The 22761-nt window shown below is 45.0% G+C and overlaps 1 protein-coding gene and 1 pseudogene across 2 annotated transcripts in view; one reads left to right on the forward strand and one right to left on the reverse strand.

Moving 5' to 3' along the window:
• TMED10 (transmembrane p24 trafficking protein 10) overlaps positions 1-22761 on the forward strand; it is a 61911-nt gene that overhangs the window by 4125 nt on the left and 35025 nt on the right. The window contains exon 2 of one of the 2 annotated variants that reach the window (XM_067028064.1): positions 13070-13399. In XM_067028064.1, the coding sequence (XP_066884165.1) occupies positions 13172-13399 (228 nt within the window). In that variant the 5' untranslated portion in view covers positions 13070-13171. Of the gene's footprint in view, positions 1-12858; positions 13400-22761 lie in introns of those variants that run through there. The other variant, XM_059055913.2, reaches the window with a different exon arrangement.
• LOC131751946 (aurora kinase B pseudogene) lies at positions 20223-21266 on the reverse strand (annotated as a pseudogene).

Consider the following 22761-nt stretch of genomic DNA (forward strand, 5'->3'; position numbering starts at 1 on the left):
CATCAAGACATCCTGATCACCCACGAAATCTTACTCATAAGTGCTCGGTTCTGGGAACTTAAATCAAGAAGTCTATGATTTTTTTTTAAACAAAAAATTCTTAAGTGATCTTAACAAAAAATAACTTAACTGGTGGCAAGACTATCAGTAAATTCTCTTTCCCTCCCTTATCTGTCCTGCTCCCTCTGCTAACATTAGCTACAGTCACCAACTAGCCATTGCTATCTGGGGCCACATTCACCAGAGACTTTATATTCCCTGATAGTGGAGAGGCGTAATGATTAAGGTAATTTCTCCTTCAAGAATGATGCAATGAACAAGACAACCTTGGAGTCCAATAAACTGGGGTTTATATCCTACTCTGGCACTTGTTAGTAGTTTAACTTCAAGCAAGTTATTTTCCCTCCCTAAGTCTCAGTTTCTTTATCTGTGGAATGGGGGCAATAACACTGTCCCCCATCTCCAAGATTCTGATTCTGTTGATCCATGGTGGCTGTGGATCATTGGAATTTTGCTGAGGATCAAATGTATGAGAAGCCAAGCCTAGTGCCTGGCTCTGAGTCTGTGCTCCATAAATGTTCCTTTCCCTTCTCCTCCAATGCCCTCTTCCCTAGCAGCATCTGTTAATTTCCACTCCAGACCTCTAATCACATTATATACTGGTATATGTACATAAAAACAAGTGATTTTAACATATAAACATATTCTATCTACATATTCATTCATTTGTTCAACAAATAGTTATTGAGAATCCATTTGCACCAGGCACTGTGATTAAACCAGTTAGACAAGTTCCCTTTTCTCATGGGTCCTACTTTCTAGTAGGGGAGTGATGTGACAGGGAGGTGTAGGTGTGGCGGAGGACTGGGCAGGTGAGAAGACTTCTCTGAAGAGGGGCCTGTGAGACCTAGAGGGCAAGGAGGAGCCAACCTGAAACGAGACCAGGGAAGAGCACCCCAGGCAGAGGGCAGAGATGTTGAAGTGGGAAAGGAATAGGATCCGATTTTATGTCTAAAAAGTATCACTCTGGCTGCTGTGTCTCAGTGGATTACAAGAGGCCAGGATGGAAGCAAGTCCACGTGACTACAACACATCACCCCAGACACGTGGACTCCCAGAGTTAGAAAGGAGGGCAGAGGAGCTCTGGCCCAGAGATGCATATGCAGGAATGCCTGGGGGGGTCACCAGCCTGGGGAACACAGGTCCTCATCCCCACCTGCACAATCAGCTGGGGGCATTACTAACAAAATTTCAAGGATCCACAGCTACCACTACAGGCCAAGAGAATCAGAATCTCAAAGATGGGACCAGGTTAATGGGATTTTTTTTTTTTTTTTTTTTTTAAACAAAATTCCCCGGGACATATTCAGAGTTGAGAATCATTGTGGCTCGGTGAACTCTCCAGGGCCCAAGCTCTCTCTGCTCCCTGAGACACCTTTCCAGTGTTGGACGTCCCATTACTACGATGTTCTTTTTCAGAGTGGGCTAAAAATCAGCCCCTGGGTAGCTTCCCTGTACACCCATTCTTGGGGGGGGGGGGCAGTCAGCAACTCTCTTTCTTCTACCCAACCCCCACCTTCACCCCCATTATTGCACGCCACACCCACCATCACCCAAGGCAAATTTTGGCATAGGGGAGTGAAGGAAATACGGAAAACTTGGATAGGAAAGAAGGAGTTGTCAGGCTTCTGGGCACCCTCCCTTCCCACCGCTGCAGGCCCCCATCTGACAGGCTCTTGCACCCAGGGACACCATGTAGGCTGCTCAGAGCCCAGCTTTGTGGCAGCAGTGGCCAACACGTGACCAGGAATTGATGACTGCCCTCTCCCACCCAGTCCACGCGTGCTACCAGAGAATTCGAGAACTGGAAGGGGCTTTAGCATAAGTAGCTTAATTCTAACTTAACTACAGGTGGGCGGGGGAGGGAGCCAGACACTAAATATAGTCAGTTTTGTATTTCTGGGGCATTCCTAGAAGCTTGAGAAGGGGGAAGGGAACTTGATCAACTACATTCTGGCAGGCTTTGTGTTCTATAATTTACAGTCCTCACAAAAGCTCCATGGAACAGATGCTGTTCTTCTCATTGAGAGATTAGGCAACTGAGGTTCAAAGAGGTAAAGTAACTTGGCCAAGGTCACACGGCAGATCAGTGCCTCACCTTCATCTACCACTGTACCATGCTCCTTCTTGGTGTCCTCTAGAATCTTCCTTCAGTAGAGGGATAATCAGCATCACCTTTTCCCCCAAGTCACCTCATTTGAGGCCAGGAGCCAGCTCTCCAATTCCTGCTACCTGTTGCCCATCACTCTGTGGCCTCTACCCCCCAGGTGCCCTCTACCAGTGCCCAGCCTCTTCTGGCCCCGCTTTCCTCTTCCTCAACCGTATTTCCAGAGCATGAAGAAACCCTAAAGTATTCAGAAAAAAACCAAACATGGAGGTTGAAAGGTTGTCCTTTTGCTTGCATGTTTTCTTGCAAGGGCTTAGGGAGGGAACCGCTTCCACTCTTGTTTTGACATGTGGCCCATCGCTTTACCAGCATTGCTACGATTTTGCGTGCTGACTCCTCGGCCGTGGGAAATTTCCCAGCTGCTCCAGGCCTCCGATGATCTCTCCTTTAAAGGCTCTGCCCACAGTATTGGCACTTACCTAGGAAATCAGCTTCTCCTGTAATGTTCCCTTTCTTTTTTGTTTTAAATTTATTTACTTATTTTTGGCTGCTTTGGGTCTTCTTTGCTGTGCGCGGGCTTTCTCTAGTTGCAGCGAGCAGAGGCTACTCTTTGTTGTGGCGCGCGGTCTTCTCATTGCGGTGGCTTCTCTTGTTGTGGAGCACGGGCTCTAGGCACGTGGGCTTCAGTAGTTGTGGCATGTGGGCTCAGTAGTTGTGGCTCTCGGGCTCTAGAGCACAGGCTCAGTAGTTGTGGCTTGCAGGCTCTATAGCATAGGCTCAGTAGTTGCAGCACACAGGCTTAGTTGCTCCACAGCATGTGGGTTCTTCCAGGACCAGGGCTCGAACCCGTGTCCCCTGCATTGGCAGGCGGATTCTTACCCACTGTGCCACCAGGGAAGCCCCTGTAATGTTCTCTTGTTGTTGCATATGGACATGTTATGGCCAACCACTGCCACCAACTCATGTTAAACTAAGGGAGTATGTTCTATACTCCATCTGTGTTCCCCAACATCTGAGTTACTATTGCATTCTTGTTGACTAACTGATTGGCTGATCTGTATGCCGGGACCACTCAACTGAGACCTGAAAGGTGGCACCGCACCTATTCCTAGACCTCAAAAGAGCAGGGACTAGAGAAAGAAGCCATTCTTTATGCTATTTTGCTTTCAACGCAGAACTCAGTCCCTGGAGGAAGCCATTCCTATAACCACGATCCTCTCCCACCTGAAGGAAGCCTCCTCCAGCTCCTGGCAGAGCCTCGCCACCTCCCCCAGGAACTCAGGAGCTAACGTCATTATCTCAGGGGCTTTGCCAGGCCTTTTACGAATCTTGTCTTAGTTAATTCCCGCAGCCAACCTAGGCAGCATTATTCCCATTTCACAGCTAAGAAAACTGAGGATCACAAAGGGTAAGTAACTTGCTCCAAGGTACGTAAGGACAGCTAGTAAAGAGCAGAAAAGGGATCAGAATCCGGGTGTGCTGGGCCACAAAGCATCAGGGCACCTGATGCTCCTGTGTGTGCTTCCTCCTGACCAGATTCAAGGTTCTTCAAGGTGGAGACCAGGCTGGGGTTCCCCACAAGCCTTAGCGTAGAGCAGGGGCATAGTGAGCGTTTGCTCAGTAAATTGTCAGAGGAAGTTTACCCTGATTACCTATTGTGTGAGAAACAGTATTGGGGGAAAGAGGAAGTGTTTGTGTAGTGATAAGGCCTGTGTGCCTGATGGAACCCCAGGCCCTGGGCCAGGGACAAGAAGTGGGTGGGTGGGCAGCAGAGTGGAGCCTGGTGAGAGGCACCTCCCGGACAGCGGCTGAAGGGAGTACTGGCGGGGAGGCCAGAGACCTAGGATTTAGTGGGGGATGGGAGCAGCATCCCGAAGGTTGACTGGCTTTGCTTCCCTGGCGTCCAGGCCTACAGGCTTCTACCACCTAAAGGGGCTACAGAGACAGGGAGGGAAAAGGGAGGCATGCTCTCAGTGGGCAACAGGGCCACCTGTGGGTTGAGGGAGTAGCTGTGTGTGAGTCAAGGGATTTGGGTTTGGGAGCCCCTGGGGGCAGATATATGCTTTGAAGCTACTCCCCAGGAAGATGCAGGAGAAATATGGTTTGATCCAACACCTCTGAGGAGAAGACATTTTCCTGGAGGACCCCAGACCAAGGAGGCAAAGCGTGGAAAACCATGGTCTGGAGGGATCAGAAAAGGCGGAGCTTGATATGGGGAGCTGGTTCCGAGAGACGGCTGGGCCTGATGAGGGCACAGGGCGTGCCTTCGGGGGGACCACGGAAGTAGAGGTGCAGGGGAGCACAGGGAGTGGGGACCCAAGCAGATGCTGCACATCCTGGCCTCACCGTTCACTGACTGCGGGACTTCGGGCAAGTTACCTAACCCACCTGACCCTCAGTTTCCTTATACATAAAATGGGAGATAATAGTACCATCTGCCTTATACCATTGTTGAGAGGGGAAAAATGAGATAAAATATGTGCTGAGCTTAGCACTGTGCCCAGAAAAGAAGAAGATTCAATCAATGTTAGCAGTAGTTGGTGATGGTGAGGTATGTTCCTGGGACGGAGGGATCTAGAACTACAGTGAAAAAATAAGCCACTGCCAGCCTGTTCTGTTTCACGACAACTTAAATTTACTGAGTGCATACTATGTGCCAGAAACTATTCTCAATGCTGTAAATATTTTATTTCATTTAATGCTCATCACAGGCTTAGGAGATAGACACTATAATTTTCCTCATTTACATGAGGAAGCAGAAGCACAGAGAGTTGGGGTAACTAGACTGAAATCACACAGTTAGTGGGTAACAGAACTCGGGAATTCTGATTCCAGGACCACACACTTACGTCCTGCCTCTCATCTGCTTAAATAAATGTAAGACATCTAGAGATACAGCAGACAACTGGTCATGGAGTACACAGAATGGCATGGGGCTTCTCAAACCTCTGCTGCGCCAGAATCTCCCAGGGAGGTGATCTAAAATGCACACACCGGGGCGCCATGCCCAGAAAACCTGACTCTGGCAGCTGTGAGAGTGGTAGGCCTGGGTCAAGGGAGGATAGAAATTTGTATTTTTAATCAGCTCCATAGGTGATTCTGATGCAGGTGGTCTAGAGGTGGGAGGGGAACACATAGTGCAGTGAGTGAAGTGGTGGCCTCAACTTTGAGAGCCTGCGATTTCTCCACTATGTTTTGGATGCATGCTTATAAGAAGTCAAAGAAAGGCTCTGTTCTCAGTCTCTGGCTTCACATTTTACAAAGGGTGAAGTCAACACCTACATGGCGTAATTTCTAGCCCCAGGTCACCCAGTGAGTGGGTGGCAGGGCAGAGCCAGGACCCCTGTCTACAGCACACACCTCCTGTGGGAAGCCCAGTTCATGGCTCTCAGCGTGGGCTTGCCAGGAAGCCCTGGTTATCGTAATGCTGGAGTGTTGTTACTTTAATTTCACTCCAAAAGAGTCGACTCGCTCTAGTGATTTTGCTTGGTGGTCAGTCTCTTTGCCCCTGACCAACATGTGGGTAGTGGCTTTTGACCTCTGGCTTAGAGACTCTGATGGTTCCCTTCCACACAGCTGGGTCTTCTGCTTTAGGGATGCAAGTTGAGCTATCTTTGGAAGCCACTATCTGAAATGCAGAAGTTGGCCATCTGTAGAACTGACAGCACTGGCTGTGGTCTGTGAAACACCAAATCTTGAAGAAGTACCTCTTTAGAAAGGTTATTAATACTTCCTTTGCCCACGTGCCACAATGATTTTCTGCAAGAAAGAAAAAAAAAAGAGCCTCCCTCATGTGCCTGCGGAGAGAGCTTCCTCCTCATCTGAAGCCCTGGCTTCCCATTCCTCCCTCTTTACTAACACTTGAGCTGGCAGAGCGTGGCTGGCCCAGGAATGAACCTTGTCCCCAAGCTGGTGTTCCAGATACTCTCCTTACGAGAGGTCTAATTTCGTGTCGTGTTCCAGGAGAAAGGGCAGCAGTGCTCGAGCAGGAGAAACAGGGATGTAAATCAGACTGAGAAATATTTATTGAGTGCATGCTGCTTGGAAGGCGTGGAAAGGTTAGCTATTGAAATAGGAATGGTCACGGGTTAGGTGGAGCATTAGTTTTCAACTCCGGATGCATGTTGGATCACAGGGAAGTTTTAAAAAATCCAAATGCCCAGGTTGCACCCATACCATTTACATCAGAAAGTCTGGAGCGTGTAGTGGAAGTAGTCAGGCATCAGTATTTATTGAAGATCCCCAGATGGTTCCAGTGTGTGGCAAAGTTAGGGAACCACTGAAATATGCTATTGCCCTGGACAAGACCCAGATATTCTGTTTTCAGTGGTCTGCATTGGGTTCTAGGTGGGTCCCAGGCACTGGCAGTCTTTTAAAAGCTGCCAGGTGATTTCAGTGTGCAAAGATGATTCAAGTAAATAATAAAGGGAAAGGCATGTGGGCATTATCAAGATGCCCACAGCTGGTGGTCTTTTCCCATCTATATGGTCTGTATCACTCACAAGATGGAGCTTTTGTGGAGGGAGAATGAGTTTTGGTGGATTTCAGAGACAGCTGGTGATGGTAGACACCAGATGCTGACCACTTAGTAGCGTATCAAGGAAAATGCGTTGGAGAGAAAACAGAACTTCCTTAGAACCATGAGTGAAGGCTAAAAACGGTGTAATCCTCTGCTGTAGGTCACCAAGCTTTAAGGTCTCAAAACAGTTTTGAAGTAGTCCCAAGTACTCTTAGGATCTGCATGTGTACAGGCTTCAGGCATGGCTGTTTCCGGGGGTTTGGGGGTAGATGCCATTTGGCTCTCTATTAATCCTCCTTTGGAGCGCCTCGACTCTGGGGCTACTTCCACAGAGCACTGAGCAATTTCCCCATTTCTTTCTTTCCTTCTCAATACTTTTATTTCTTCTCAGAAGCATAAGTGGCTACACACATAAGGTAAACATGGGGTCCCTGCAGTTCCCATCTTACCTCCCTACCTCCTTCCCCCACTAGAGTCTCATCTTCACAGCTCTTCTTTTTTTGTCCCTAAGTTCTTCCATTCCAACTGGTCCAGTGGATTTCTTTTCATCTCATTCCTGTCTTGGGATTCTGCCTTCCTGGCCTCCAGGACTTCATCTCTCTGCCCTGGGCTCTGGGGCTGGTGTTCTCCATAAGCAAACAGTGCTGATGGCGCAGAGGCGACACCTCCCTTCTATTCCTGTTCTTTTCAGCTTTGGTTTGCTCTCAAGACATGTGGGTAGTGGTGACAGTTCATGTCATGGTTCTTATGTTTTCTGAAACTTCTTCTTTGGAGACATATTTTTTTATCTTTTGCTTACATCATTTCTAAAATTCTTCCCAGTAATTAAATCCAGACTTAGTGTTCTCAGCTCATATATATCACTAGAAGAACTTTGATCCTGGCAATAAGGATTTACAGGCTGTAACTTAAAGGCTGGGTCCTGATAGTTTAACTCAACAATGTTCTAGAGACAACACTGTTGAAGGGCATTAATTGTGATAGAGGGTTGGTGAGGACGTCATGCTTCCTACTAGGAAGATAAAAATTCAGCATCATGGGAAACTGGAGAGGAAGCTAAATCTTGTGTTTTCAAGCAAAGTGAACTGAGGGGAGATGCTAATTGATGCTACAGGTTTTGCATTAACTATTAACATCTTTATGGATTTTCTGAAAGACTTAAATTTACTTAAACCCCACAAAAGTTGTATTTTGAATACAAGTGAGGGTAGAAAAAGAGAACCCAGAAGAATCTAAAACTTCTTAGTAGAGTGGGAACTAAATAATAAAGATCATGTTTTATCAAATGTAATTATGTCTGAAAACCGGTCTGCAGTTAGGAGCTCTCATTTCTATTCTCAGCTCTAACACTGACTCATCATACGGCTTGAAGCAAGTCACTAAACAACTTTGGACCTCAGCTTCTCCAGATGAAAAAAATGACAATTAAAATACTAGATAGAGGAACTAGCATTTATGGAGCAACTGCTCTATGTCAGTGTGCTAAGTGCTTTATATTATGTTGCAGTATTTCATTCGGCATATATTTGTTGACCACCCAGTGTGTACGGGACATTGTGCCTGGCCTCAGGGAACAAAGCAAAGACCTTGCTCTCTCAGAGCTTAAGTTCCATTTGGGTTGGGTGATAATAAACAAAAGAGAAAGAAAGAAAGGAAGAAAGAAGGAATGAAAGAAAGAAAGAAAGGGAAAAAGAAAGGAAGGGCAAGATACTCTCAAATAGTCGCAAGTGCTATATAGATAATAACACTAGATCATGTGATAGAAAGTAACCTGGGGACAGGGTTACTTATGTAAGGTGGAAGGTGACATTGGAATTGGGACCTGAACAGCAGGAGCAGCTTGCAGAGCCCAGAGTCCATAGGACAAGATGTGGAGAAGAGAGTTCCAGGTAGGCATTAAGTGCAAAGGTCCGATGCAGGTAGGAGCTTACGTTGTTTGGAAGGCCAGGTGACTGTAGGAGAGTGAATGGGTGGGTGGTAGGAAGAAGTGATCACTGGGTAAAATGAGATTAGAGAGGTAGGCAGGAGCCCGACTGCAGTGGCTTTGGGGCTGTGGAAAGGTATTTGAGCTTTATTCTGATTGGCCTGATTTATATTTTTTAAAGAAAATCACTTGAGGTGTTTTAAGGAACATGATTATAGTGGTGCAAGAATGGAAGCAGAGACAACAGTAGGGAGGCCGTTGTCTTATCTAGGTGAGAGAAGAAACGTTTCTGTAAAGGGTCAGATAGTAAGTATGTTAAGCTCTCTTGCACACATTCTGTTTCTCCTCCTCACTCTCCTGATCCTCCTCCTCCTTCCTTTTTAACAACCCTCTACAAATGTAGAAACCACTCTTGACTCTTGGGTGATACAAAAACAGGTTGCCTGCTGGATTAGGCCTGACCAGCTGGGCAGTAGTATGCGACCACTAGCTTAGAGAGAAAGTAGAAACTGATCAGCATATATTTAGGACACAGAACTGGTAGGACTTGCTGTTGAACTGGCTCTGTGTGGGGTAGGGTTAAGAGAAAGAGGAAACAAGTATGGCCTCAGTGAAGAAGTAGAAAGTGGTGTCATTTACTAAGATGGGGAAGCAGCAGATTTGGGAATGGGGGAGAGGGGATATCAAGAGTTACGTATGAGTTACCTATTAGTCATTCAAGTGGAGATGTCAAGTAGGGAGCCTGATATAGACTCTGGAGTTTAGGGGAGAGGTCAGGGCTGGATATTCACATTTGGGAGTTATCGGTCTATGGATGCATTTAAAGTCATGGACTGGATGAGATCACACAGAGTGCAGTGCAGAGGTTCCAGGACCAGCTCCTGGGGGAACTCTAGAACTTGGAGGACCCATAGAAAAGGTCCTTGGAATCACTCTCTGGGTCAAAGAGTATGACACATGACAAATTGTTTTCCAAAAGGGTCTTTTGTCTCTTCACGGAACGCATCTTGTTTTAGCTATTTAAATACACCCTGTGAGTGGGACTGTACAAATGAATGGGAGGGGGCACTGGAGTTAGGAATCCTTGACAGCTTTTGCGTTGGAGCTGGGGATCCTCAAGCCACACCAGAGAATTAGGCTGGTTAAAGGAGGCATCAAAGGGCCATAGCTCTTCCAGGGACTTCCAATCACAGAATTGCCCAGCAAGATTATTACAAATGCAGATTTTAAATAAGAGCTTCTGATTCACTGTCTGGAGTGAGGTGTGTTTTAAACAAACTCCCTCTCATACAAACAAAATTTTGCGAAACTTGTGGCTTAAGGATAGACTGGGTGGAGGGTGTGTCCTAGTGACATCTCTTCACCTCCAGAGTCTGAGGGGATGGGGGTGGGGGTTCAGGAATCTTAGGTGAGACTGGCTGGGGAAGTTTCAGGATGATGAGATGGCAGAGGACTGTTAGGCCAGGAAAAAAGTTTCTCTAGTTGTGGGACACTTTCCATTTGCTCTCCAATTCAGAATGAGGCCTTTTTCCCAAACAGATGTAAAATGGTGCCTTGTTTAACGCTGATGCAGAGTTCAAAAATTCTAGTTCCCTAGGAATATCTACTCTGCCCTCTAGTTACACAGCACAGAGGGTAGATTTTGTTTTTCCTCTGTCCTTATGCGGAAACAAGATAACATTTTTCAATTAAAAAAAAAAAGATATGAGGACTTCCCTGGTGACGCAGTGGTTAAGAATCTGCCTGCCAATGCAGGGGACACAGGTTCGAGCCCTAGTCCGGGAAGATCCCACATGCTGTGGAGCAACTAAGCCCGTGTGCCACAACTACTGAACCTGCACTCTAGAGCCCATGAGCCACAACTACTGAGCCCATGTGCTGCAACTACTGAAGCGCGTGTGCCTAGAGCCCTTGCTCCATAACAAACAGAAGCCACTGCAATGAGAAGCCCGTGCACAGCAAAGAAGAGTAGACTCCACTCGCCGCAACTCGAGAAAGCCCGCACACAGCAATGTGTGCGCAGCCAAAAATAAAAAAAAATTAAAAAAAAATTTATTTAAAAAAATATGCTCATTATTGGTGAAACTGAATTAGTACCTACATTTTGGATACATTATGAATTACATAAATTTGTTTGAAAACAGCTAAGGAATAATGGAAGAAATTTGCTGTTAGACCTTCTGTTAGGAGCTAAGAAATTAGCTGTGACTGACGAAAGTAACTCAATTTCCCTAAGACTCAGTTTCTTCACGTGTAAAATAATAATGTAATAGCACCTTTGTGAACATGGTTCAGGCCCTCAGACTGACTTTGTCACTTTTAAACTATGGTGCTTTGGGTACAAAAGTTCCCTGGCCTCTCAGAACCTCAGTTTCCTCATCTGTAAAATCAACAGATTTCCCCAGCCTATGTCCTATGGGTTTTGAAAATGCCAAATGAGATCATTAATATTAGTGAAAATATTTTAAAACATATAAGCTATTATTTAAATGTAAGAAATTTAAAGAAAACACACACACACAGGTATTTTATGGGTTGCAGATCTCTCTCTCTCTTTTTTTTTTTTTTTTTTTTGCGGTACTTGGGCCTCTCACTGTTGTGGCGTCTCCCGTTGCGGAGCACAGGCTCCGGACGCGCAGGCTCAGCGGCCATGGCTCACGGGCCTAGAGGCTCCGCGGCATGTGGGATCTCCCCGGACTGGGGCACGAACCCGCGTCTCCTGCATCGGCAGGCGGACTCTCAACCACTGCGCTACCAGGGAAGCCCTGGGTTGAAGCTCTCTTGCTGATGGTCAGCAGAGCCTCAAGACTGAGAGTAAACAATGAATTAGATTACAGCTTGGTTCTGATTCCCTGCACTGGCAGGGAAACGGCCAGTGCAGATTATCAGGATGTAGTCAGTAGATGAGCAACCATATCTTAGATTAGGGATAAAATAATCAAACTAAATGTTCCTAGGTAGACACCTCATAAAGTAATTATTATATGACATTTGTTAAATTTTAAAATGCTTTACAGCTCCTTTATGTTTGTTCTTGTTTTGTTTATGGGACTTCAGTTCCAGGAAGACTGAAAGAAGTTATAAATACAGAACAATTATTTAATTTACTAAGAGCAGACAGTCCATCTTCTGGGTATTTCTGTAGATGCTCAATAAACATGAATCGAGGTAGATAATTCTAAACATAGGCTGTGGAGTACTCCTTTTTTATCTTCCTATTTTCTTCAGCCCTGAATATTTGATAGCATCCCCATAATGGTTCGTTAAATCAATAAACATGTCAGTATGCATGCATGCTAGTGTCTGGCACACAGTAGGTAGTCAGTAAATATGTGTTAAATGAAAGCATGAATGATTACCATGTAAATTTTCTTACTACAGACTAGCCAATTTGGTCCCTAAAGTAACTTAAACATTTAAAACACACCAATACTTGCTTTCCCTGTATAACGCTTATCTGGTAAACTGCATTAGGTTCATCTCCCACAGTGGGCTAAAACAAGGTTTTATTCAATTTAAATACAGAATCCAAATTTAGCTTGAATAGTATCTAGCAGAGTAGGTGCTCAATGTTTGCTAACTAAGATGCACATTCAGAAATCAGTTATTCCAGGGGCTTCGCTTCCCTGCTGGCGCAGTGGTTGAGAACCTACCTACCAATGCAGGGGACATGGGTTCGAGCCCTGGTCTGGGAAGATCCCACATGCCGCGGAGCAACTGGGCCGGTGAGCCACAACTACTGAGCCTGTGCGTCTGGAGCCTGTGCTCCGCAACAAGAGAGGCCGCGATAGTGAGAGGCCCGCGCGCCCCGCTCAACGCAAATAGAGAAAGTCCTCGCACAGAAACGAAGACCCAACACAGCCAAAAATAAATAAATAAATAAATGTATTTATTTTAAAAAAAGAAAGAAAGAAAGAAATCAGTTATTCCAGCTCAATACCCGGCTCAGGAGCATGAACTGGACACCTCCAGCTCACATTCACCAGGTGACCTCTACCCCTTCTCTGAGGTTCTGGCCCCCTCTCGCCTAATAGCCAAATTAGAATCTTTTCTCAGCCTCTCGAAGTCTTCCTCTCAAGTGCTCAACGTCCCAATTGTCACCAAGGCGCTGGGACAGCGAACCCTTTGCCTCTGCCCCACGTCCGATGCGCCTGAGAGGTTGGTGGGAGGGCCCAGCGATGGGCTTTGTGGCTGTTTCCTATTGGGGCTTGGTTGCTATGGTATCACCGACCTTACAACTCGCGGGCGCTACTTCCGGGTGTTCAAGGAGAATTGCTTCCTGGGCTTCCCTTACTTGCTATGGTCGACTGAGCGGTCACAGAGCTTAACAAAAATGAAACTTTTTCCGGAAGCTTCTAGAAAACCTCATTTAACCACTTTAATTTGAAGGCATTACGTGGTATCATATGCCTTCTTCCCTTTAAAAAGATTCTCTATACATTTTTCATCTATTTGCCAGCCTCCAAAATGGCGCCGGCGGCATTGGAAGGTCAGAGGTGAGCTACGTGATCCCTCCCGGTTCCGGCGCGATAGAGGCCCAAGGTGGTGAACAGTCTCCGGCATGATGTCTGGTTTCTGTGGCCCACAGGCCCAGCGTGGCCCTTGCCCGTTAGCGTTGCTGCTTTTACTCCTGCTTGGCCCCACCTCGGTCCTCGCCATCTCCTTCCATCTGCCTGTTAACTCCCGCAAGTGCCTCCGCGAAGAGATCCACAAGGACCTGCTGGTGACGGGCGCGTACGAGATCACCGACCAGTCTGGGGGCGCCGGCGGCCTTCGCACCCATCTTAAGGTGAGGTACTGGGTGGGGCGGGGAGAGAAGACTGAAGGAGTCGGCGAGGTAGCTGAGGACCCGAGAGTTCGGCGGGCGGAGGCCTGGAGGGCAGTCTCGCCTCCCGGAGCGCGAAGGGCGAGCCGTCGAGACCGCCCCCTCTCCCTGCTCTTTGGCTGTCGCGGGGCGGGGTTGGGCGCCAAAGCTGGGAACCCATTGAAGGGCCGCCCGGCCTCGGCGGATGTGGTGACAGCTGAGCAGCGACGGCCTTGACTTTAGGTCCTTGTCGCGGTTCTATACCTGTTTTGGTCTTACGTACCTTGAACTGTAACTGGGTCTCCAAAGAAGTCTTTGGATGCTGATTATGCGTAGGGACCGGCGTCTTAAGACACATGGATACCTGCAGGAAAACGACGGAAGCACTGAAGCTTACTGTGAATAACAAAAAGCTGTTATTTCTAGAGCATCAGCTGTGTGTCAGGTCCTGGGCTACTGTACACGTATTACCCTTTAGTTCGTACGCTACCCTACGAAGTAGGTACTGTTAGCCTCATTTTACACATGAGGAAACTGAGGCTCAGAGAGGTAGTAGAACATACTGGTGGTCAGAGCTGGAATTGATTCTTAGTTTGGGAGTTAAGTAAGGTGACAGAAAAGTGCTGCAATCTTATTCTCTTGTTTTTTATTTGTAATACTTGTGATTGATTAAAGTCGATTATTGGTCACAAAACGGTTTCAGTGTCTAGTCCTTTCCTTTCTGGTACCCCAGAATCTGGACTTGGCCAAGTTCTCAGTAAATTTCAGCGCTATTCTTGGATGGTGACGACTACTGCTATAGTGCCGTTTGGTTCCATATTACATTTAGGATGACCGGGCCTGATCTTTGAAACGTTAATATACTTTGATATCTGTCAAGATTCGATTGTATTTTAGGTAATTTTATTCATTCACTATAAGCTCGTAGTTTTTGTTTTTAACAGAATGGGTCTTGAACTAAACAGGAAGAAACATTTTCACATTTTAATAGAGCTTCAGGTATAATAAGATCATAATTTATTTTTAAGGTATTGGAACCCAGTAGTGGTAACAGATGCAGTTTATATAAACTTTATTTGAGAGATATAAACTATTTTCAGTGCTGTTGCACAATGAGCCAGCCTTCTGTTACTCTCTTCAGGTACCAAACACCTTTGGCCAAGAAAGAGATGATGGCATAATTTTATATGCTTAGATACAACATTTTGGGGGTCGTGCTTCTGGCTCTTCAAAAGATGTGTAGTGCATAGAATCAGAGAATTTGAGCAATGAGAGTTCACTTTCATCTTTAGTGTTGCCCCCTCTGATTTGTACTTACGTTTTAAAACCCTCCCGTGGCTCACTATTCTTCATCTGGTAAAATGTAAATTTCCCAGCATACTCTGTAGCGTTCTTCATGACCTGTTCCTGAAGCTTTATATGCTTTGTCACTCCCCACTTTGCATTCTACATGTGAACCACCCTGAACAGTACCCTAAACTCACTTATTTTCATCTTATATTGTAATTACTTATATTTATATCTTGTCTTCCTCATTAGACTGTTAGTATCCTGAGGGCAGGAATTATTTTCATGTTCGTATTTTTCAGAATGTCAAGCATACTGCCTTGCTTCTAGTAAGTACTGAATACAGGAAGCATATAGTGTAGCATAGTCTTATAGGATTTACATCTGTATCCAAGGCTGCTGAAGGGACCTCGACAGCAGGAGTCTGTGCATCTACACACTAGCATTTTACCATCACACAGTTGCTCTCCCCATGTCTGCTCTGTTCTCTTGCCACTAGCCAGTTTAATTGGACTACTCCTGGGGTCCTTAACCTAAATGCCAAATAGGTAATGTAAATGAATGAATTGGGCCAGCTATAAGAAAAACAGCAGTGATGTTAAATGGGAGATAATTGGGAGTAGTGGAAACTGTCAGTTTGGAGTAGCCAGTACTCATCTCTTGATGTGGGCCTGTTGCCACATCTGATTTTTCAAATGAAGTCAGAAATCCAGATTTTCATGTGAAAGCTCCTGATTTTAAAATGTCACCGACTAATTCAAATCAGTTTCGGCATTTGTTTATTTTCAGTTTTATGGAGAAGAGTGCAGTCAGTCCACTGTGTACACATTACCCAGATTCAACAGTTATCAGGATCTTGTCACACTTGTTTCATCTTAACTGTTTCTCCCTTCTCATTTTATGCTGAACTGTTTTAAAGTAAATCCTAGATATCATGGTATTTTAGTCCTTCATACTTCAGGATGAATCTTTTAAAAATTATGAACTTAATCACAATCTTATGTGGCTATAATCATACCTTGCAAAGTTAACAATAATTCCATAATGCTATCTAATAATAACCAATTCATATTCAGTTTTCTCCACGTGTCTCAAAAATATCTATTTAAAATTAATTTGTTGTATCACTCAAATCTCTTTAATCTATAGCAGTCCACTCCCTCCCTGCCCCCACCTTTTTTATATGCTTGAAATTGTATTGTTGGAGTCAGAGGTCCTTAAATCGTGTCCTACATTTTGGATTTGTCTCTGCTTCCTTGAGGTGTCATTTAACGAGTTCTTTCCCCCATATTTCTTGTAAAAGGAATCAGCTGTAAAGATGTAACTAGATTCAGGTTTATCTTTTGGTGAGGTTACTTTAAGGGTGGTATTGTGTACCTCATGTGGCATCATGGCAGAGCACACAGTACTTTTTGTGCTCCTCAATGCTGCGAAGATAGATCAGTGGGTTCATTTGGGTGTATTAGTGTCCATCTGCTGCTATAACAAATTACCATGAACTAAATGGCTCACAACACACAGTTATCTTACAGTTCTAGATGTCAGAAGTCCTAAAATCAAGGTGTCAGCAGGACTGTGTTCCTTCTGAAAGTTCTAGGGGGGAATCCATTTACTTGCCTTTTCCAACTTCTAGAGACCACCTGCATTCTTTGGCTGGTGACCCCTTCCTCCGTCTTGAAAGCCAGCAGCATAGTATCTCCAAAACTTTCTCTCTCTTCCTTTCTCCCACCCAAACCTGTCTCCCTCCTCAGCTTCCATCATCTCATCTCTGACTCTACTGCTTCCCTCTTGTCCTTATAATGACCCTTAATTTAATCCACATCTGCAAAACCCCTTTTGCCATGTAGGATAACATATTCATAGGTTCTGGAAATTAGGCTATGGACATCTCTTGGGGGGGTGGGGACATTATCCTGCCTACCAAGGTGGTAACAGCCCGAAGCCTCCAATGTAAAACTTCCAATTAATCTTTCACTTAGGAAGCCATTGATGACTTATGTAAACTAATTGTTTCATTAAGGTTGTGAAATGATGATTTTCTAATTGTTGTTCCTTTCATATTTATTAGCTGGAATTATTAAAGAATTCATCACTTGAGGCCATTTGGTTACCCTAAAATTTATAATTCAGGAAGGAAAGTCGGGGTAAGTGCAGAGTTTATTCCTTCTTATTGACAGTTTTCAGAGTAAGGAAGTTGCCCTTGTCATTTCCAGTGTAGTCTGAAGAAGGTTGTTGTTGTTTTAAGTATTATACTGAGATCATTTTTTATTGTTGTTTATTTCAATTTTTGGAGTCATTGTTTTAGTCAGTTGTATTCGTTCTCTATGCTCACTTGTCTCTTTGGCTCCTGTATCCTTTTGACACAATCCTATTAGACTTTGATAGCTGCCCTGTTGTGTGGAACAACTAGGTGCCCTAGGCTCATCTTTTGTATGTCAAACCCCTGACCTGGATGCAGCTATTCCTCCAAGAAGTTGTGGTTCCTTTTTGTGAGAAATGGTATTTTAGAGACCGTTAAGTTGGGTGTCATTTTTAACAGTTTAATATATTGTGCAGACCACAGAACCTATCCGTGGTTTGATCCCACTCCTTAGCACAGTTTGCAACCTTTTTCATAGCCTCTGTCCACTTAGTTCTGCTTTGTCTTAAATTTTGACCACTCGTGGCCCAGACTCTGCCTCAAGGATTCTCTCTGTGCATCATTTCAGCTTCTAAGGTGTGACTCCAGAGTGCAAGGATCTCATTGGTTCAGCTCCTTTTTTATATCTAAGTCTCTGAACAGCCTGTTGCTTATCTTCTCTTTGGTCATATATCCACCCATGGTTTAAGCAGCCGTGGTTTGGGTTGAGGTTTGGAGAACTGGAAGCTTTCTGAAGTGCAAAACTTGGCCAGCTGGGCTTGGCATTTAGTTATTGCTCTGATTGAGGCAGTCTCTCTTAGAAGGATCTTTGTGAGTGTAGTGCCTTGATAGACCTGTCTTGTTCATCATCTTCCTGTCAAGGAGCACCTTAATGTCCAGTGAATACATCAGTGTTATCATGTATCGCTCTGTGTTGTAGTTTTGTGTTTACCCATCTCCTCAGGTAGACTTTAAGCTCCTTGAGCAGAGGCTATGTCTCAATCATCCTTGAAATGCTTGTGTCTAATACAGTGCCTGGTACATAGTAGGACTTCAACTTAAGGAATGAATGAACATATGAATTGGCACTGTCCTAGCCTCATCTCTGATCTTTACCTCTTCCTTCCTCTTCACCTCTCTCCTCCTACTCCTGGCTCTAGCTGTTCTGAATACCTTGCAGTTGTTTGAACACAGTGTTCTCTTAACCTGGACCAGTCTTTGCCTGTACACCCCTCTTGTGTGCTTCCATTACATCCTGTTTGACACGGCTTACTTTGTGAACTCCTTGCTGTCTTATTCATCTTTGTGTCTTCAGTTTAATATACTACGTAGGCATTGTTGTACAACTGAGTTAAATATCTTAGTCTTATTGAGCCTGGATCTGGAGTCAGACAGATTTGGGTTCAGATCCTATCAGCTCCACCATTTAAAGGGTGTATGGTCTTAGGGGAATTACTTAACCTTTCTCTTTGGGTCTCATATATAAGATGGGGATGATAGACTTCATAGAATTGTTAGAAGGGCTAATGGAGATGGTTTCTTTAATTGTTCAGGGCCCATTGTGGTGGGCCATAGATGTTGGTACTCTTCTTTCCTGTCTAGTGAATGAAAATTGAATTGCTTATCTGACTCCCCCGCCCTATGTCATTGCAGTGACCAGATAAAGAATATTTTAATGAGAGGAATTCTGAGTTTCTGTGATTCTCCCATTCATTCAATAAATATTTATTTAATACTTAGTATATGCCAGACATAGCTGGGGTTATAGGAATGAATTGCAGACAAGGTCCTTGAGCTCTAGTGGAGAAAATACAATTTAAAAATACACACAATGTCAGGTAGTGATAAGTACTATAATGAAAAATCAAGCAGTAGGTGGTAAGGTGTGATTACTGGTGTAAAGTATTTGAGTGGCCAGCAAAGGCCTTTCTGAATAGAGAGAGAAATGGATTGAAATGATGGGTGGGACTCTTTCTCAAAGATTTCTTCTTCAGGCCCATGTTGGGATGTGTTTTGTGTTAAGATTTCCAATTAAGGTTATCCCTCCCCTACTCATTTCATAAAATGAGGCTAAACCAGGCTAAATAGTTTCAGATTTAAAGACTGCTGCACCGAATTGAAACAGGAAGTACTAACTCATCATTCATAGGGAATGTAGAAGTTTCCTCATTACTTCAGGTCCATAATAAAAGCCCATTTTAGGGACTCAGAATCTGTGAATTGAAAACCACATTTTCATAAAGACTAGATGATACCATAATAATTTAATAGGTTCCAGTACCATTTATTATTTAGAATGCTTGTTAATGGTGAAAATTGGAGGATGAATTAATTTTAGGGAATGAGATGAGTTAGTTATTACCTAAGGGTGATTTATACTTTGGAAATACAGAAAGAGAGAAAGCAATTGTGAGGAGATGTCATAATCATCACTGGAAAGGAAAGAAAAGCCTACTGGTAATTTAGATCACTTATACTTTTTTTAACCTCTTCCAAATAATCTAACTGGTCTAAGGTTTTTCTTCATTGTCATTCTTCAAGAGTGCTGTTGCTATTAATAATTCCTTTTGCTAAATGAGATTATCTTTTATTTGGATATTACACTCAGTTATGGTCCCAGTGTTTCCCAACTAGCTTACAGATGAGAAAGCCAAACAAGATCATTTGGAGAGTTCAGCCTTGAGTCGTAGGCTTATCACAGTTTAAGCATAAAAATTATCAAGAAGCATCTTGGCAGTTGGGAAACCATTGGCTTATAACATTTTTTCCCACTAAAAGCTGTATGAAAAGAGAGAGAGAGAGAGAGAGAGAGAGAGAGGGAGAGAGTGTATGTGTGTGTGTGTGTGTGCGCGCTATAGCTTTTTTAAAAATATAAATTTATTTATTTACTTATTTTTGGCTGTATTGGGTCTTTGTTGCTGCATGCGGGCTTTCTTTAGTTGTGGGGAGCGGGCTTCTCATTGTGGTAGCTTCTCTTGTTGCGGAGCACAGCCTCTAGATGCGTGGGCTTCAGTAGTTGTGGTATGTGGGCTCAGTAGTTGTGTCTCGCAGGCTCTAGAGCACAGGCTCAGTAGTTGTGGCACACAGGCTTTGTTGCTCTGTGGCATGTGGGATCTTCCCAGACCAAGGATTGAACCCGTGTCCCCTGCATTGGCAGGCGATTCTTAACCACTGCGCCACCAGGGAAGTCCCTATGCTTTAAAGTAAAACCTGACTCTGTGTTTCCTTCTCCATAAAAGTTAAACAATATGTTACTTTATTTATTTATTTAGTACAAAAAGCTTCAGTGTTTATTAAATAAAGAGGAGGTAGAAGATAGATGTGGGAACAGGCCCTAATTCCCTCCTCCTAACTACACATATGCAGACATACAGACACAACTGAGAAAATGACAGGGACAGTTCAGGGGACAGACTGAAGGACAGAGGGAAACAGCACCCTCCGAGGGTGGGCCCGGACCCAAGGGTGGGCTGAGACCTGGGCCAGCGGTAGGCGTTCTCAGGGGTTATGCTTGAGCAGCTTATAGATGAGCTCCTGGGCTCCTGCGGCATGGAAGGCGGTAACCTCAGGTCCACCTTGACGATGCACCGATGCATCTCGTTGTGGGAAGCACTCTCGAACGGGGGGGTTTCCCACCAGCAGCAGAGCACTCTGATGCACCACAGATCCACCTTCTCGTTGTGCATGCGCCCGTCAATCATCTCTGGGGGCATGTAGTCCAGAGTGCCACACATTGTCTTCCTCCTCAGGGAGGGGGCGTGCACAGACCAGCCAAAGTCGGCAACCTTCGGCTCTCCCTGGAGCCCCAAGAGCAGATTCTCTGGCTTTATGTCTCTGTGAATCACCTTCTTCCCGTGGCAGTGTATCAGAGCATCTGCCAGCTCTTCCATGATTGTTGGCTGTACGCTGCTCGTCAAAAGTGCGGCTCTCCTGCATGTTCTTGTAGAGCTCCCACCGGGAGGGCATACTCCAGAATCAGGTAGATCCTTCAAGCCTGTCATAGAAGTAGCTGTAGAGACGCAAGATGTTGGGATGCTGTAGGGGGGCCTGGATTTCAGCCTCCCTGCACAGCTGGTGCTCCACACCCTCCTTCTCTACCTGAGACTTGAAGAGGACTTGGAGTGCCACGATGAAATGGCTTTTCTTCTCCCAAGCCCAGTACACATTTCCAAACTTGCCTTTGCCCAGAGGAGGCCCAGTCTCGAAGTCGTCAGTTAGGAAGGAATGCATTGAGAAGCTGGGGGTCCCACTGCTGTTCTCCACCACCTTCTGGACAGGGGCACCTGTGGGCTGGGCATTGGAGTGGCTCATGAGGACAAGTGCAGATGGGGTGACAGGCTCCTTCCGGAGGACTCTCTGGGGCAGGGTGTTGAGGCCAGACTGAGCCGCCTGCTGGCCGTGGGGCCATGCATAGACAGTCTCCTTATGGATCCTTAGAGGGAGAGGGGGAGGGAACTGGAGCCCATGGCACAGCCCACCCCCCTGGCCACTGGCAAACGACTGAATCTGCCTCTGTTACTTCATTTAAATTTCTCTTGTTCAGCAGTTGTCCCCAGCCTTCTCTCTTTTCAGCTCGTCTAGAGAAGGGGGCTGCTTAGAATTTGACATTGCTCTACCATATCTTTATGATGACTTCTGAAGACTGAGCCTAGTTTCTAGAAAAGGGAACAGATTTATAAAGGTAATCTAGTGAGGTGCAGTGACTTCTGTGTTGTTTCTTGTGTGAATTGCTAACTGGTGGTTGATCCTGAGCCATGGCCCCCAAATGCATATGCAGCCTGGCATCCTGGACAGTAGAGCCCTCTGTGAAATCAGCCAGCTGGCCACAGACCAGAATTCGGGCTCCGAAACAAGCCTCCGACTTGAGGGAGATTGATGTCATCTGCTTTATCCTGTGCCCCCAACCTCATTGTTCAACACAACGTGTGGGAAATCAAGGGACTAGTTGTTAAGAAAGAACAAGGCTTTGTTTGTGCCTGAAAGGGTCACGCTGGAGGTTTTTACCGTAAATAACTTCGGAACAGTATGAAAAAAAACATTTGATCTGGCTTCACCCCCGCAGCAGTATTGTTAGGGCAGCAACTGGTCTTTCCTTCTCATTCCCCTCCCTTCCTCCCTCTCTTTCTCCAGATTTCTCCCCCCGCCCACCCCCGCAACCCCCCAATTCCCACCCCCCCAGTCAAGTATGACGTATTGCCTATGTTGAGTTAATGTCGTAAGTGCTGATAGAAGCAGGAGGAGATCATCTATCCTTTATCATACCAGTACCTGGAAATTTTCCATGTCTAGTTTTCAGTACTTCTTTATGCCTTCTTAAACTACTTCTGTGCTGTGCTCTGCCATTGCTGAATTGTGTTGGAAATTTGAAAGAATTTAGTGTTGCTAAATGCTGCTTGTGGCCTTTCTAAGTTTTACTTTGTTCTGGGTAAAATCTAGATGTGATCCTTTGATTTCAGGGATGCTGTTGGTAAACTTGGTACTTGCTCTTGTTTGAAAGATCAGAGTAAATTTGTTTTCTGCCCATTAAATATAGCTCTGGGCTGACAGAGTCGTCCATGTTCTTAGTGTGTAGTACTTGTGGTAGTCTCTTGAAAGTATTTCTGACGCTATTTTTCTAGTGTAAAACTACAGCATCTTCAGTGATTTGGTGTTCTTTCTGTTTGGACCCCACAGTTTAAGATTCACCGTGAACTCTAACCAAATGAAGTGTATAGACCCACAACCCCTGATCATTATATATGCACTCACAGTCCTCTCTTCTCCTCTCCCCATGCTTAATGTTATTGGGTCCTTCATGTAGTTTATTACTTATTGGGTAAAACACTTGCAGGAATTGCTGAAGTCATCTGGTATTTCTTTCTATCCCCTGCTAAAATGATTTGTTGAATACCTGCTTTGTTAGGCATTTTGTATCTCTTCAGTTTCTAAATCTTACTGCTGC

This window comes from Kogia breviceps, chromosome 3 (genome assembly GCF_026419965.1).
Source record: "Kogia breviceps isolate mKogBre1 chromosome 3, mKogBre1 haplotype 1, whole genome shotgun sequence".
Classification (NCBI taxonomy): Eukaryota; Metazoa; Chordata; class Mammalia; order Artiodactyla; family Physeteridae; genus Kogia; species Kogia breviceps.